This window comes from Callithrix jacchus, chromosome 22, assembly GCF_049354715.1.
Source record: "Callithrix jacchus isolate 240 chromosome 22, calJac240_pri, whole genome shotgun sequence".
NCBI lineage: Eukaryota > Metazoa > Chordata > Mammalia > Primates > Cebidae > Callithrix > Callithrix jacchus.
The window spans coordinates 47,868,367-47,883,472 of record NC_133523.1 but is presented as its reverse complement, the minus strand read 5'-3'; the positions used below and the strand labels follow the sequence as shown (position 1 = coordinate 47,883,472).

Below are 15,106 nucleotides of genomic sequence, written 5' to 3'. Positions count from 1 at the left end.
ATATTACCTAAAAATTCTCAACTGTGAATATCTGTGAGTATAAACATGTGATACTGAGTACCGATATGCAGACGTAGACATAAACATTGAAAGAGAAAAAAAAACAGAACAACACTGTAGGAGAACAAAGTCCCCACCTATTATGATAGGAATCTAGTAAGTCTAAGCTCATTATTCACATGGTTACACATTTTTAGAAACCTAATATTAAAAAGACCTAACGAAAACAGCCAAAAGTGGGTGTCTCTTAGAGCAATGGAAGAGATGGTTGGTTAGCCATTGCATTTTGTACATACCCTTTTAGTGCTATTGAAAATTTTAAAGTAGATGCATGTATATTTTTGTAACAAAATAAATAATAACAGCATACACGTTTTCTTTTAGAAGTAAGCTGTTAAACAGAATTAAGAACAGGAAGTTTCAAAACTGTTTCCTTTAGGGGAGAAGACTTATTGATGGGGGAAAGTTCTCAAACACTTGCTTTGCATACTGCCACTTTGCAGTTTAAAAATTACATTTTAACTTCAAAATGCCAAACCAATAACACAGCTTTATAATAACACATTACAAACATTACAAAGTAATAAAAATGCAAGTACTGCAGAGTGGAAATGCAAAGCTATGTGTGCTAAAAGGCTAAAACTCAATTAGTCATAACAAAAACATAATTAAAAAACAAGGTAGTTGTGACTTACCTTGGTCAATCACTTTCCATAGTAATTGAAGCCGTTCAATCTGGGAATTTCATCTCTGAAGTGAAGGAAAAAAGCAAAAGAAGGTAGTGGAGAGGTCTCTGATGGGCTGAAGGGAGATGTGGATGCCTGAGCTGTGTCCAGTCACTCAAATGGCACACCTGATGCTACCTTTTCACTTGGAGCTGAGGAGGAGAGGGGAAAGACAAGTTCCCCCTGGCCACTTCTTGGCTTCTGACTTCACTTCCTGCCTGCCCTCTGACAATACTTCCGGTGTAAACGTCACTTCCTGTCTGCAGACTTTACTACCTGTACGACCTCACTTCCTGTTTTCTCCCATCACTTCCTGTCTGCTGACTTTACTTCCTGTCTTGATTTCACTTCCTGCCGCTTTTTTTTTTTTTTTTTTTTTTTTTTTTTTTTGGGTCAGGGTCTGGTTCTGTCACCCAGGCTGAAGTGCAGTTATGTGATCTTGAAACCACCTTTGCAAAATTATGACTGAGACAGTGAAAGAGATTTAATTTAACTGACTCCATTTTGCTTCTAAACTCCAAGCTGTCCTTTTTCATTCCTGGGCGTGGGCTGAACTAACTTGGGGAGAAACTTCGTTTGCAGTTTATAGTTTAAACAAAGACAATAGCCCTTTCCCGAAGCAGACCTCTTTCTTGCCTGGGGACTGTATTGCCACTGTAGGACTAGTAGCCACAAGATTAGAAATCATGGTTTTGTAAGGTTAACCGAGAGAAAGGATAATAGACCCAAAGTCAGATAAGCACGTTTTATTTACCTGCCGGGCTGCCCTGTAGCAGCTAGAGGAGGCAGCCCCAAGCTTACAAAATGAGAGGTTTATATGGGGAGAGGGACATAAGGGAGTTTCAGGACCAAGGTAGTAAACAGACTTACATCATCCTGTGACTTTTGTGGTGGCAGTTTTAAAAAAACAAGATTTTAAAGATATGTGTAAAACAGGAATTTACAAGTATGGATAACAAACGTTTGCTTTCCCGGGTGTCCTTCCCCTGAGCTGCCCAGATGGCTGTAATCAGGCTTTGCTTAATTGTAGCCCATCTGGCAATCTTGATGTGGCACCTAGATAGGTGTTCAGGATTGCAGCTGCAGAGTAATCACAGTGTGGGGGTGGGTGGGGGGCAGCTTGTGGAGGGGGTTTTCTGAGGCAACTTGTCCCCAACAGGTTTAGGAGTCATGCAGCTGGAGGCTACCCTAACTTCTCCTAAGATCAGAGCTTGAGGTAATTTGCAGACCCTGCACTTAATGGATCAGCCGAAACCACTGAGATGAATAAACTGGCTCATCTGATCTTGTGGCCCCCACCCAGGAACTGACTGATTGCAAGGAGATAGCTTCAACTCCCCAGTTTCATCCCTGACCAGCAGTACTTCTGGCTCACTGGCTTCCCACCCATCCATCAAGTTATCCTTAAAAGCTCTGTTCCCTGAATGTTCAGAGACACTGATAATAAAACTCCGGCTCTACGTGAATTACTCTTTCTCTATTGTAATTCCCTGGTCTTGATGAATCAGCTCTGTCTAGGCAGTGACAAGGTGAACCCTTTGGGCTGTTACTATCTCATCTCACTGCAGCCTCCATCTCCTAGGTTCAAGCGATTCTCCTGCCTCAGCCTCCCAAATAGCTGGGATTATAGACATGCACTACCATGCTCAGCTAAATGTATTTTTAGTAGAGATGGGGTTCACAATGTTGACCAGGCTGGTCTCAAACTCTTGACCTCATGTGATCCACCCGACTCCACCTCCCAAAGTGCTGGGATTACAGGTGTGCACTTCCTGCCTTTACTTGCACAGTGCATGACATTTACTTGATCTACACTGCTCTGTCTGGGTGAGTAGGGGAAGCCTTGAGAAGCCTGGCTCAGGGCTCAAGGAATGAGAGGAAGGGATGTGGTTACCATGGAAGTTGTTTTGGGGCACAGGCTGTGGTCTGGGATTGGAGATTGTGAAAATGGATGACCCTCACCGAAGTCTGTCTGCCAGAGCTGTGGCTGTGCCAGAGGGTCTTGAACAGGAGAGAGTTCTTTCTATTTTTGTGGAACAGCTGTGGATTGAGCAACGTGCACCTTAACTCATGGGATTGACCTTAGCTTTGAGAAGCCTGAAAATGAGGCTTGGAGGTAGAGAGTGGTATGCGTATGTGCTGTGGGAGGGGGTCAGGCTCTCATGATCTCCGGTTCTGCTTTTTTGCTCCAGAACATTAGCCCAAACCCACCACCTGGGCTAACGCAGCCCTTGTGGTTTCTGGGTGCAAACACGGCCATGGGACTGTGGAATGATTTTTTTTGTATCCTTATCAGAGAACCCAGTGAATACTTTGTTCTTTTTTTTTTTTTTTTTTTTTGAGATGGAGTTTCGCTCTTGTTGCCCAGGCTGGAGTGCAATGGTGCAATCTCGGCTCACCGCAACCTCCACCTCCTGGGTTCAAGCAATTCTCCTGCCTCAGCCTTCCGAGTATCTGGGACTATAGGCACGCGCCACCATGCCCAGCTAGTTTTTTTGTAATTTTAGTAGAGACGGGGTTTCACCATGTTGACCAGGATGGTCTGGATCTGTTGACCTCGTGATCCACCCGCCTCGGCCTCCCAAAGTGCTGGGATTACAGGTGTGAGCCACCGTGCCCGGCCAATACTTTGTTCTTGATCATCAATGTGAGGAGATCGAGAGCAAGCAAGTGCTAATGCTGCTGTGAGCCTGAGGCCACATTTTCAGAACTCAGTGGTGGGCAGAGGTGGGCGGTCACAGGTAAGGAGGTGTGAGAAACAAGACAGCAGCACTTGTTCACCTCTGAACACCTACAGATTCACCCATGTGCTCCATTTCAGTTTTCAGTACTTACCTGTCATGAGGGCGGCCAGATGAAATACACACGTTGGAGAAAGATGGTCAATTATGAGTGCACGGTTACATTTTATGGACCCCTGGTGTGTCAATACAGTTCCTAAACGAATGTGCATACATTACTCAATTTCTTCCTTTTTTTTTTTTTTGAGAGGTCTCACTCTTTTGCCCAGGCTGGAGTACAGTGGCATGATCTCTGCTCACTGCAACCTCTACCTTCTCATACCTCAGCCTCCCGAGTAGCTGGGATTACAGGCACCTGCCACCATGCCCAGCTAATTTTTTGTATTTTTAGTAGAGATAGGGTTTCACTATATTGGCCATGCTGGTCTCGAACTCCTGACCTTGTGATCCACCCACCTCAGCCTCCTGAAGTGCTGGGATTATAGGTGTGAGCTACTGCACCCAGCTTCAATTTCTTCTCTTAAAGATGGGGCTAGATCACAATGGTTCACAACCTAAGGAAATTTTGCATTTCAGGAAGTATTTTCTAATTCTCAGAGACACTTTTGGTCATCATAGCTGTGAGGATGCTGGCCTCTGGTCAGTGGAGGCTAGGGATGGTGCCAAACCCCTATCAACGTACAGGACCATGTTAACCAGCAAGCAGTGATCTAGCCTCAAAACGTTAACAGTGTGGACAATAAGAAACCTTGGTTTCTTCACGCAATGTCCCTTTCAAACTGCATGCCTCTTTCACCAACTTTCCCCCTTCCTCCTGCCGAACCTGAGAATAAAGATGCTCTGGAGGCCAGGCGCGATAGCTCATGTCCGTCATTCCAGCACTTGGGGAGGCTGAGGCAGGTGGATTGCTTAAACCTGGGAGGCGGAGGTTGCAGTGAGTTGAAATCACACCACTGCACTCCAGCCTGGGCAACAGAGTGCAGCTCCATCTCAAGAAAGAAAGCAAAAGGAAATACGAAGGCAAAGACTGGCAAAGCGACAGAAATCAATGCAACTAAACACAGTCCCTCCCCCACCCCCAAGTTCTCCCCAGTAAGGTATCTTTTCTCTAACTGGTCACAGCCCATTACTACGTAACAGCTTCATCTGCGAATGCTCTCACCTTTATTTCCCTCCACACACCCGTGATACAGACGTTTCATACGTAACAAGGTCAAGGACGTATGCAGGTTCTACGTGAACCAGAGGCAGAACCGTGGCTAAAACACCTGGCCCAGCAACCAGCTCGTTTCCCCGAGGAGAGGGGGCAGGGTGGGGGGAGTCGCAGGCAGTTCACCAACACCTGGGAAATGCTTGTCTTCCCTGAGAATGAAGGACTCTGGGGGGATTCAGACAGTGAAGTAGCGAGAAGAAGGCCTTTTCTTCCAGGGCTCTTGACTCTCGGTATCAATAGTCAGCTGCGGGTTGCTGTCTTCTATCTCAGTCAGCAGCGTATCGAGTTCATCAGTAAAGTCATCTACTTTCAACCTGGGGTACAATGGGGGAAGAAAAGGTTACTTTTTGTGTCAAGGAGACTTGTTTCAAAGTTCCAAGAGGCACAGAGCATGGGTCACCTTTCCTGATTATTCTGTGTGGCAAAGGAGCATTCCATATTGATTTTTTTTTTTTTTTTTTGAGATGGAATCTCTGTCACCTAGGCTGGAGTGCAGTAGCATCATCTAAGCTCACTGCAACCTCTGCCTCCCGGGTTGAAGCCACCCGAGTAGCTGGAACTACAGGCACCGGCTGCCACACTCAGCTATTTTTTGTGTGTTTCTTTTCTTTCTTTTTTTTTGAGACGGAGTTTCGCTCTTGTTACCCAGGCTGGAGTGCAATGGCGCGATCTCGGCTCACCGCAACCTCCGCCTCCTGGGTTCAGGCAATTCTCCTGCCTCAGCCTCCTGAGTAGCTGGGATTACAGGCACGCGCCACCATGCCCAGCTAATTTTTGTATTTTTAGTAGAGACGGGGTTTCACCATGTTGACCAGGATGGTCTCAATCTCTTGACCTCGTGATCCACCCACCTCAGCCTCCCAAAGTGTTGGGATTACAGGCATGTGCCATCGCACCTGGCCTGATTTGCTTATTTTTTATTTTTAAATATAAAATGAGGCCAGGTGCGGTGGGTCACGCCTGTAATCCCAGCACTGTGGGAGAGTGAGGTGGGTGGATCACTTGAGGTCAGAAGTTCAAGACCAGCCTAGCCAACATGGTTGAGGCCCATCTCTACTAAAAATATAAAAGTTGGCCGGGCACAGCGGCTCACGCCTATAATCCCAGCACTTGGGAGGCGGGTGGATCACGAGGTCAAGAGATTGAGACCATCCTGGTCAACAAGGTGAAACCCCGTCTCTACTAAAAACACAAAAATTCCCTGGGCATGGTGGCGCGTGCCTGTAATCCCAGCTACTCAGGAGGCTGAGGCAGGAGAACTGCTTGAACCCAGAAGGCGGAGGTTGCGGTGAACCGAGATCGTGCCATTGCACTCCAGCCTGGGTAACAAGAGTGAAACTCCGTCTCATAAATATATATATACATAAAAGTTAGCTGGGTGTGGAGGTACACGCCTATAGCCGCAGCTACTCAGGAGGCTGAGGCAGGAGAATCACTTCAGTCTGGGAGGCAGAGGTTATAGTGAGCCAAGATCAGGCCACTGCACTCCAGGCCTGAGCAACAGAATGAGATCTTGTCTCAGAAATAAATAAACAATTAAAGACTTTCATTTCCCTTTTTAATCCTTTTGTTCATTCCTCTTTCTTCTTGTTCCCAGCCATGTTGATCTGATAGAGGAGAAGATAGCAGATTAACCCTGTCATGGTGTAAAGCCACTGTGCAGTTTTAGATGCTTGCTGATGATCATTCAGAGGAATGGAATTGCTGGGGACGGCTGGGCTACAGCGCCAATACCTGCCTACCTGCTCCATCACCCACCTTGGCAACTTCTACTTGGGAGACCCAGGAGTACCAGTTCAACAGAGGAGATGCACACCTTGAACCAAGCCAGCCAGACCAGCTTTTGTCCTCTGCACCCAGCCTGGCTATAAGAAACCAGCTGACTGCCACCATTTATCGGCCTGTGATGATCACAGCCTGATTCTGTGGTAGCCATATTTAGCCATGTGTATGTGGAAATGGGAGGCAGGACAGGAAAAAGGAATCATTAAGGCAAAATATGTATAAAATTAAGAGACCAGAAGATATTAGTAGTCATACTTATTAGGACGATAGTTCTGACTTTTGCTATCAGTTTTGCTGTTTGAGATTGTCAATACACCTATCCAACCACATACTGGCTCGAGCAGGTACCCTGTCTGCAGCTAAAATAATGTGGGGGTACGGCTGGGTGCAGTGGCTCACACCTCTAACCCCAGCACTTTGGGAGGCTGAGGCTGGCAGATCATGAGGTCAGGAGTTCGAGACCAGCCTGGCCAACATGGTGAACTCTGTCTCTACTACAAATACAAAAAATTAGTCCGGGCATGGTGGCTCACGCCTATAATCCCAGCACTTTGGGAGGCCGAGGAGGGTAGATCACGAGGTCAAGAGATCGAGACCATCCTGCTCAACGAGGTGAAACCCCGTCTCTACTAAAAATACAAAAATTAGCTGGGCTTGGTGGCGTGTGCCTGTAGTCCCAGCTACTGGGGAGGCTGAGGCAGGAGAATTGCTTGAACCCAGGAGGCAGAGGTTGCGGTGAGCTGAGATCGCGCCATTGCACTCCAGTCTGGGTAACAAGAGCGAAACTCCGTCACAAAAAAAAAAAAAAAAAAAAAAATTAGCTGGGCATGGTGGCAGATGCCTGAGATCATGCCATTGCACTCCAGCCTGGGCAACAAAAGTGAAACTCTGTGTCAAAAATAAATAAATAAATAAATAAATAAATTAATTAATTAATATAGCTGGTGTGGTGGCTGATGCCTGTAATCCCAGCATTTTGGCAGGCCAAGGCAGGTGGATTACCTGAGGTCAGCAGTTGAAGACCAGGCTGGCCAACATGGCAAAACCCCGTCTCTACTAAAAATACAAAAATTAGCTGGATTTGATGGCTTATGCCTGTAATCCCACCTACTTGGGGGGCCGAGGCACGAGAACCTGGGAGGCAGGGGTTGCAGTTAGATATCACACCACTGCACTCCAGCCTGGGCAACAGAGCAACGCTCCTGGCTCAAGCCTCCCCACCCCACCAAAAAAATCAAACAAAAAAACACAACCCAGTGACAACTGGCTCTCATGAGCAGATAGACAGCAGCCATGGCTGGGTGCAGGCTCATGGTAAACCTAGCTACTCCGGGACTGAGGCAGGAGGACGGCTTGAGCCCAGGAGGTGGGGTGAGCCTGCAGCGAACTGTCGTCGTGCTGCTCGACTCCAGCCTGGGAGGACATAGTGAGTTCTTGCCTCAAAAAACAAAAAAGGGCTGGTCATGGTGGCTAACACCTATAATCCCAGCACTTTGGGAGGCTGAAACAGGTAGATCACCTGAGGTCAGGAGTTCGAGATCAGCCTAGCCAACATGTTAAAACCCTGTCTCTACTAAAAATACAGAAATCAGCCAGGCGTGGTGGCAGCCACCTGTAATCCCAGCTACTCGAGAGGCTGAGGCAGGAGAATCGCTTGAACCCGGGAGGTGGAGGTTGCAGTGAGCTGAGACTGCGACATTGCACTCCAGCCTGGGTGACAAGAGCAAAACTGCATCTCAAAAAAAAAAAAAAAAAAAAAAAAAACAGGAAAAGAAAAGGACAGCAGGACCGTCAGGGCAGAGGGCCATTGTTCGCGGCAAAATGGCGTCGAGCCTCGCTTTGTCACCCGGGCTGGAGTGCAGTGGCGCAGTCTTGGCTCGCTGCAACCTCCACCTCCCAGGTTTGGGCGGTTCTCCTGCCTCAGCCTCCCGAGCAGCTGGGATTACAGGTTGCTATGGAAATATATGACCACACAAAAGGAAGTCCATTCTAATAATTCTGATACCTGAGATGTAACTGGACTGAAGACTAGAAACAGGAAAAATTTTAGTGCCAACTTTAATTACAATGGCCACTGATTCAGGAGATCCAGCCAGCACAGAAGATTCTGAGAAACCTGATGGAATTTCACTTGAAAACAGAGTTCCTCAGGTTGCTGCAACTTTGACAGTAGACGCTAGACTAAAGGAGAAAACCAGCACCTTCTCTGCTTCTGGGGAAACCGTAGAAAGGAAGAGATTTTTCCGAAAGAGTGTTGAAATGACAGAAGATGACAAAGTTGCCAAATCGTCCCCGAAAGATGAGAGAATAAAGGCTGCAACGAATATTCCAAGAGTAGATAAACTTCCTTCAAATGTGCTGAGAGGTGGACAAGAAGTTAAATATGAACAGTGTTCAAAGTCAACCTCGGAAATCTCAAAAGATTGTTTCAAGGAGAAAAATGAAAAGGAAATGGAAGAAGAAGCAGAAATGAAGGCTGTAGCTACTTCTCCTAGTGGCAGATTCCTGAAATTTGACATAGAACTAGGAAGAGGAGCATTTAAAACAGTGTATAAAGGACTGGACACTGAAACATGGGTTGAGGTTGCTTGGTGTGAGCTGCAGGATCGAAAGTTAACCAAAGCTGAGCAGCAAAGATTCAAGGAAGAAGCAGAGATGTCGAAGGGTCTCCAGCACCCCAATATAGTTCGATTTTATGATTCCTGGGAATCTATATTAAAAGGAAAGAAATGTATCGTATTAGTTACTGAACTAATGACATCTGGAACCTTAAAGACGTACTTAAAACGATTTAAAGTCATGAAACCAAAGGTCTTAAGGAGCTGGTGCAGGCAAATTTTAAAGGGGTTGCAGTTCTTGCACACTAGGACTCCTCCTATTATTCACCGGGATCTGAAGTGTGACAATATTTTCATCACGGGACCCACTGGATCTGTGAAGATTGGTGATCTAGGATTAGCCACCTTAATGCGCACATCATTTGCTAAGAGTGTCATTGGAACTCCTGAATTTATGGCCCCAGAGATGTATGAAGAACACTATGATGAATCTGTAGATGTTTATGCTTTTGGAATGTGTATGCTGGAAATGGCCACGTCAGAGTATCCTTATTCTGAGTGTCAGAATGCAGCTCAAATATACCGTAAAGTAACTAGTGGCATAAAACCAGCCAGCTTCAATAAAGTCACTGATCCTGAAGTGAAAGAAATCATTGAAGGATGTATTCGTCAAAACAAATCTGAAAGGTTGTCTATCAGGGACCTATTAAACCACGCATTTTTTGCTGAGGATACAGGACTGAGGGTGGAGTTAGCAGAAGAAGATGATTGCTCAAATTCATCCCTGGCTTTAAGACTCTGGGTTGAAGACCCTAAAAAATTGAAAGGCAAACACAAGGACAATGAAGCTCTTGAATTTAGTTTCAATTTAGAAACAGATACACCTGAGGAAGTAGCATATGAAATGGTCAAGTCTGGGTTCTTTCATGAAAGTGATTCCAAAGCTGTTGCTAAATCCATTAGAGACCGGGTGACCCCAATAAAGAAGACAAGGGAGAAGAAGCCTACTGGCTGCTTGGAAGAACGCAGGGATTCTCAGTGCAAGTCTGTGGGGAATGTATTCCCTCAGCCCCAGAATACAAGTTTGCCCCCTGCTCCCACTCAGCAAACTGGGGCTGAATGTGAAGAAACTGAAGTTGATCAACATGTTAGACAACAGATTCTACAAAGAAAACCACAGCAGCACTGCTCCTCTGTTACAGGTGACAATTTGTCTGAGACAGGAGCTGCATCAGTTATACATTCAGATACTTCAAGTCAGCCCAGTGTAGCCTATTCCTCAAATCAAATGATGGGCTCTCAAATGGTTTCTAACATCCCGCAGGCTGAAATAAATGTTCCAGGGCAAATTTATTCATCTCAGCAACTAGTAGGACATTACTAGCAAGTTTCAGGGTTACAGAAGCAGCCAAAACTGACTCAACCCCAGGTTTCCCCATTAACTGTTCAGAAGGTTCCACAGATAAAGGTTGGGCACAGTGGCTCATGCCTATAATCCCAGCACTTTGGGAGGCCAAGGCAGGCGGATCACGAGGTCAGGAGTTTGAGACCAGCCTGACCAGCATGGTGAAACCCCATCTCTACTGAAAATGCAAAATAAATTAGCTGGGCGTGGTGGCACACGTTTGTAGTCCCGGCTGCTCGGGAGGCTGAGGCGGGAGGATCGCTTGAACCCCGGAGGCGGAGGTTGCAGTGAGCTGAGGTTGCGCCACTGCACTCTAGCCCGGGTGACAGAGCGAGACTCTGTCTCGATAAAAGAAAAATAAATTAATTATCAAAGTATTATTTGCTTATTTTAAAATAAATCCCATAATGTTATTAAAGAAAAAAAAAAAAAAAAAAAGAAAAAAGAAAAGGACAGCAGGTAACTGGTCCTATCCCAGACTCTGCATCTATATCCCAGACTCCTGTCATTAGACAGCAGACTCAACCCAGAGAACACACTTCCAAGGCTGACACGCCAGATCTCTTCCCACAAGCATGAACTGAGATCTGCGATTTGCTTTCTCTCAGGTGTCAATGGCTGACTCCGGAACTCCCCCTCACTAAAGCCACAGACCTAGCTTCTTGGTTGCCGACTGAGTATGAGTTTCATTCTTTGAGCCACCTTACCCGACAAAGCAGAAGGAATCTATGGGAGACTCATCGGGTGGACGGACACCACGGCTGAGAGCCGGATCAGTCTCCTACGGCAGATTCCTGTGATTATGCTTCCCCTAAACCTACTACCCCGGAGAATACCTGAGGGGGCGTACGTGGATCGTACCTGAGTGTCTGGAGGGTGCCATTTGGACGTGTCAAGGTTTCAAACAGCAACTTTACTCCACTATACCCCAAGGAATTCTGGCCCAGGTCCAGAGTGATGAGGGTCTGGTTGCAGCTGAGGACACAGCAGAGGTTCTCACAGCTGGCCGGAGGGATGGAACATCCCCACAACCTGGGGAAAGGCAGAAATCAACACGTTTGTTCAGCCAGTGCTGACCGGCACCCTCCTGTGAGTCAGGTGCACCCTTGGGTGTTGGGGATCTGCATGAGCAACAGAAGTCTCGGCCGGGCGCAGTGGCTCAGGCCTGTGTCTCAGCACTTTGGGAGGCTGAGGTAGGTGGATCACCTGAGGTCAGGGGTTCGAGGCCAGCACAGGCAACATGGAGAAACCCTGTCTCTACTAAAAATACAAAATTAGCCAGGTGTGGTGGTGTGTGCCTACAGTCCCAGCTATTTGGGAGGCTGAAGCAGGAGAATCGCTTGAACCCGGGAGCTGGAGTTTGCAGTGAGCAGTGATTGTGTCATTGCACTCCAGCCTGGGCAACCGGAAGGAAACTCTGTCTCAAAAAAAACTATAACATTGATTGACAGTCTCTTGGCTAAAAAATTTTTAAAAAAATCTATTCAAAAACAAAACAAAACAAAAACTCTGCCCTCAAGACTCATCTAACAGGAAAATATGGAGTGTCCAAGGGGTTAAGGTCGAGGTGTATACAGGGAGTAACTGGGAGTTCCAGCTAAATGGTTGGAGATGACAGGGTAAAGAGACTGGGTCACAGAGTTTGGGGGTTCTCCAGGCAGAGAAAGAGCTTGTGCAAAGGCCCTGGGGTTGCATGTGATTGACATGTAGAACAGAACATCCAGGCAGCCGGCATGAGAGTGAGCCAGGGAGGACTGTAGAGATGAGGACACAGGTAAGAGGTGACCCTGAGGCCACCGTAAACACAGAATTTTATTTGGATTGACCTAGGGAAGAGCTGAAGGTTTTGAGCAGAGCGGTTAAGTATTAAGTAACTTCCATCTTATAAGTTACTCTCTTTTGAGATGGAGTCTCGCTCTGTCATCGAGGCTTGAGTGCTATGGGGTGATCCTGGGTCACTGCAACCTCGGCCTCCCAGATTCAAGCAATTCTCGTGCCTCAGTCTCCCAAATAGACGAGATTATGGCTATGTGCCACCATGCCTGGCTAATTTTTGTGTTTTTAATAGAGACGTGGTTTCACCATGTTGGCCAGGCTGGTCTCGAACTCCTGATCTCAGTTGATCCACCCGCCTCAGTCTCCCAAAGTGCTGGGATTACTAGTGTTAGCCACCGTGCCCAGCCACTTCTTTTCTCTTTTGAGACAAGGTCTCACTCTGTTGCCCAGGCTGGAGTGTGGTGGCACCATCTTGGCTCACTGCAGCCTCGACCTAACTCAAACTTTTTGCCCCTCTGCCCGTGTCAGTGAGTGATTAAAAAGGTGCCTTTTTTTTTTTTTTTTTTTTGAGACAGGATCTCACTCTGTCATCCAGGCTGGAGTGCTCTCAGTTCACTGTAACTTCTTCCTCCCAGGCTCAAGTGATTCTCCCACTTCAGCCTCCTGAGTAGCTGAGAGCACAGACGTGCACAGCCATGCCCAGCTAATTTTTGTACTTTTAGTAGAGACAGAGTTTGCATTGTACTGGCCAGGCTGTTTTTAAATTGTTGGCCTCAAGCAGTCTGCCCGCCTTAGACTCCCAAAATGCTGGGATTACAGGCATGAGCCACTTCACCCAACTGCAATCAAATTAAGATTCCCTTCCAGGGAGGATTTCAGGTTCAAGTGCATTAGATTGTACCTAACTCACATGGGATCTGTACGACAGCTGGTTTGAGACCATTCACCTGCATTTTCTGGCATGAGGTCCAATTCCTGCGTCTTTTTTTCTGAGAGGGAGTCTCGCTCTTGTCACCCAGGATGGAGTGCAACGATGTGATCTCAGCTCACTGCAACCTCCACCTCCTGGGTTTAAGGGATTCTGCTGCCTCAGCCTCCTGAGCAGCTGGGATTACCATGCCAGGCTAAATTTTGGATTTTTAGTAGAGATGGGGTTTCACAAGGCCAGGCGCGGTGGCTCACACCTGTAATTGCAGCATTTTGGGAGGCCGAGGCAGGTGGATCATAAGGTCAAGAGATCGAGACCATCCTGGTCAACATGGTGAAACCCCGTCTCTACTAAAAATATAAAAAATTGGCTGGGCATGGTGGTGCGTGCCTGTAATCCCAGCTACTCGGGAGGCTGAGGCAGGAGAATTGCCTGAACCCAGGAGGCAGAGGTTTCGGTGAGCCGAGATCGCGCCATTGCACTCCAGCCTGGGTAACAAGAGCGAAACTCCGTCTCAAAAAAAAAAGAGATGGGGTTTCACCATGTCTGCCAGGCTAATCTTGAACTCCTGACCTCAAGTGATCCACCTGCTTCGGCCTCTCAAAGTGCTGGGATTACAGGTGTGAGCCACCGCGCCCGGCCCAATTCCTACCTCTCTGAATGTGGGGTGTTGGCAGTGATTTCATCTGAATGGCTTGAGGCCTTGTATCCTCAAAATGCCATGGCTGGTCTTTGCATGACAGACTAGAACATACTCCTCTAGCCATCCTAGTGCATGCTCGACTGACCATTCAGGTCCTCTCAATTATCTCACCGAGGAGTCTCCTTCCCCGATTGTTTTACATTAGACACAGATTCAATAAGGTGTAAACGTAGTAAGTTGAACTTATGAGGTGACTCACCACAGACGTTTCAAGTTACACAGTGGTTTCTTCAAAGCCTCACATAGGCCCTGCACTCCGGGAACTCCTATGTCATTCCGCCCCAGATCCAAGTTCGTTAGGCTTGATTTTTCGTGGAGAAGCTTTGCGAGGTGACAGCAGCCTTTGCTAGTTATGTCACAGTTCCACAGCCTAGAAATCACCCACACAAAGAAGAAAATCCAAACCTGTTAGTTCTCGCTGGTGTGATGCACCTTCAGCTCCGAGCCATGGGCTTCGGACGCTCTTAGAGGCAATGGTGACATGGAATGGAATCATGGGGTGGTGTGGTGGACAGAAGAATGGCCTCCCCCAAGATGTCCAAGTCCTAACCTCTGGCCCTGCCAGCAACAGGGACCTCCTAGAAGTGACTGAGAATCTTTTGAGATGGAGTTTTGCTTTTTTTGCCCAGGCTGGATTGTGATGGCACAATCTCGGCTCACTGCAACCTCCACCTCCCAGGTTCAAGCGATTCTCCTGCCTCAGCCTCCCATGTAGCTGGGATTACAGGCGTGCACCACCACGCACAGCTATTTTTGTATTTTTAGTATAGATGGGGTTTCGCCATGTTTTTGTATTTTTAGTAGAGATGGGGTTTTCTCCATGTTGGTCAGGGTGGTCTCAAACTCCCGACCTCAGGTGATCTGCCTGCCTCAGCTTCCCCAAGTGCTGGGATTGCAGGTGTGAGCTACCACACCTGGCTGAGATGTGACTGAGAATCTTAAGATGGGGAGACTGTCCTGGTTTATTTGAGTAGATCCAATGCAATCACAGGGACCCTGATAAGAGGGAGCCGAGAGTTGAAGCCAGCAGGAGGTGACATGACAAGGGAGCCAGAGCAAGGCTGCAACAAACATGCTATGCTGCTGAAGTCAGAGGAGGGGCCACAAGCCAAGGAGTGCAGGTGGCAACAGAAGTCAGAGAAGGAAAAAGGATTCTCAGCGGGACACAGCGACTCACGCCTCTAATCCCAGCACTTCGGGAGGCTGGGTGGGTGGATCCCTTGAGCTCAGGAGTTTGAGAACAGCCTGACCAACATGGAGAAACCCCATCTC

General features: G+C 47.3%; 1 protein-coding gene and 1 pseudogene across 3 annotated transcripts in view; one reads left to right on the top strand and one right to left on the bottom strand.

The window, feature by feature from the left end:
• Positions 1–4,612: 4,612 nt before the first annotated feature.
• NLRP2 (NLR family pyrin domain containing 2) overlaps positions 4,613–15,106 on the bottom strand; it is a 45,550-nt gene continuing 35,056 nt past the window's right edge. For both annotated transcript variants that reach the window (XM_035285328.3, XM_035285329.3), the window contains 3 exons: positions 14,034–14,204; positions 11,289–11,459; positions 4,613–4,993 (listed from right to left, as the gene is read on the bottom strand). In XM_035285328.3, coding sequence (XP_035141219.3) covers positions 4,855–4,993; positions 11,289–11,459; positions 14,034–14,204 — 481 coding nt within the window. In that variant the 3' untranslated portion in view covers positions 4,613–4,854. The remainder of the gene's footprint in view (positions 4,994–11,288; positions 11,460–14,033; positions 14,205–15,106) is intronic.
• LOC144580864 (serine/threonine-protein kinase WNK3 pseudogene) lies at positions 8,358–10,641 on the top strand (annotated as a pseudogene). The gene has a single exon (XR_013531139.1). The product of XR_013531139.1 is annotated as a serine/threonine-protein kinase WNK3 pseudogene (transcript).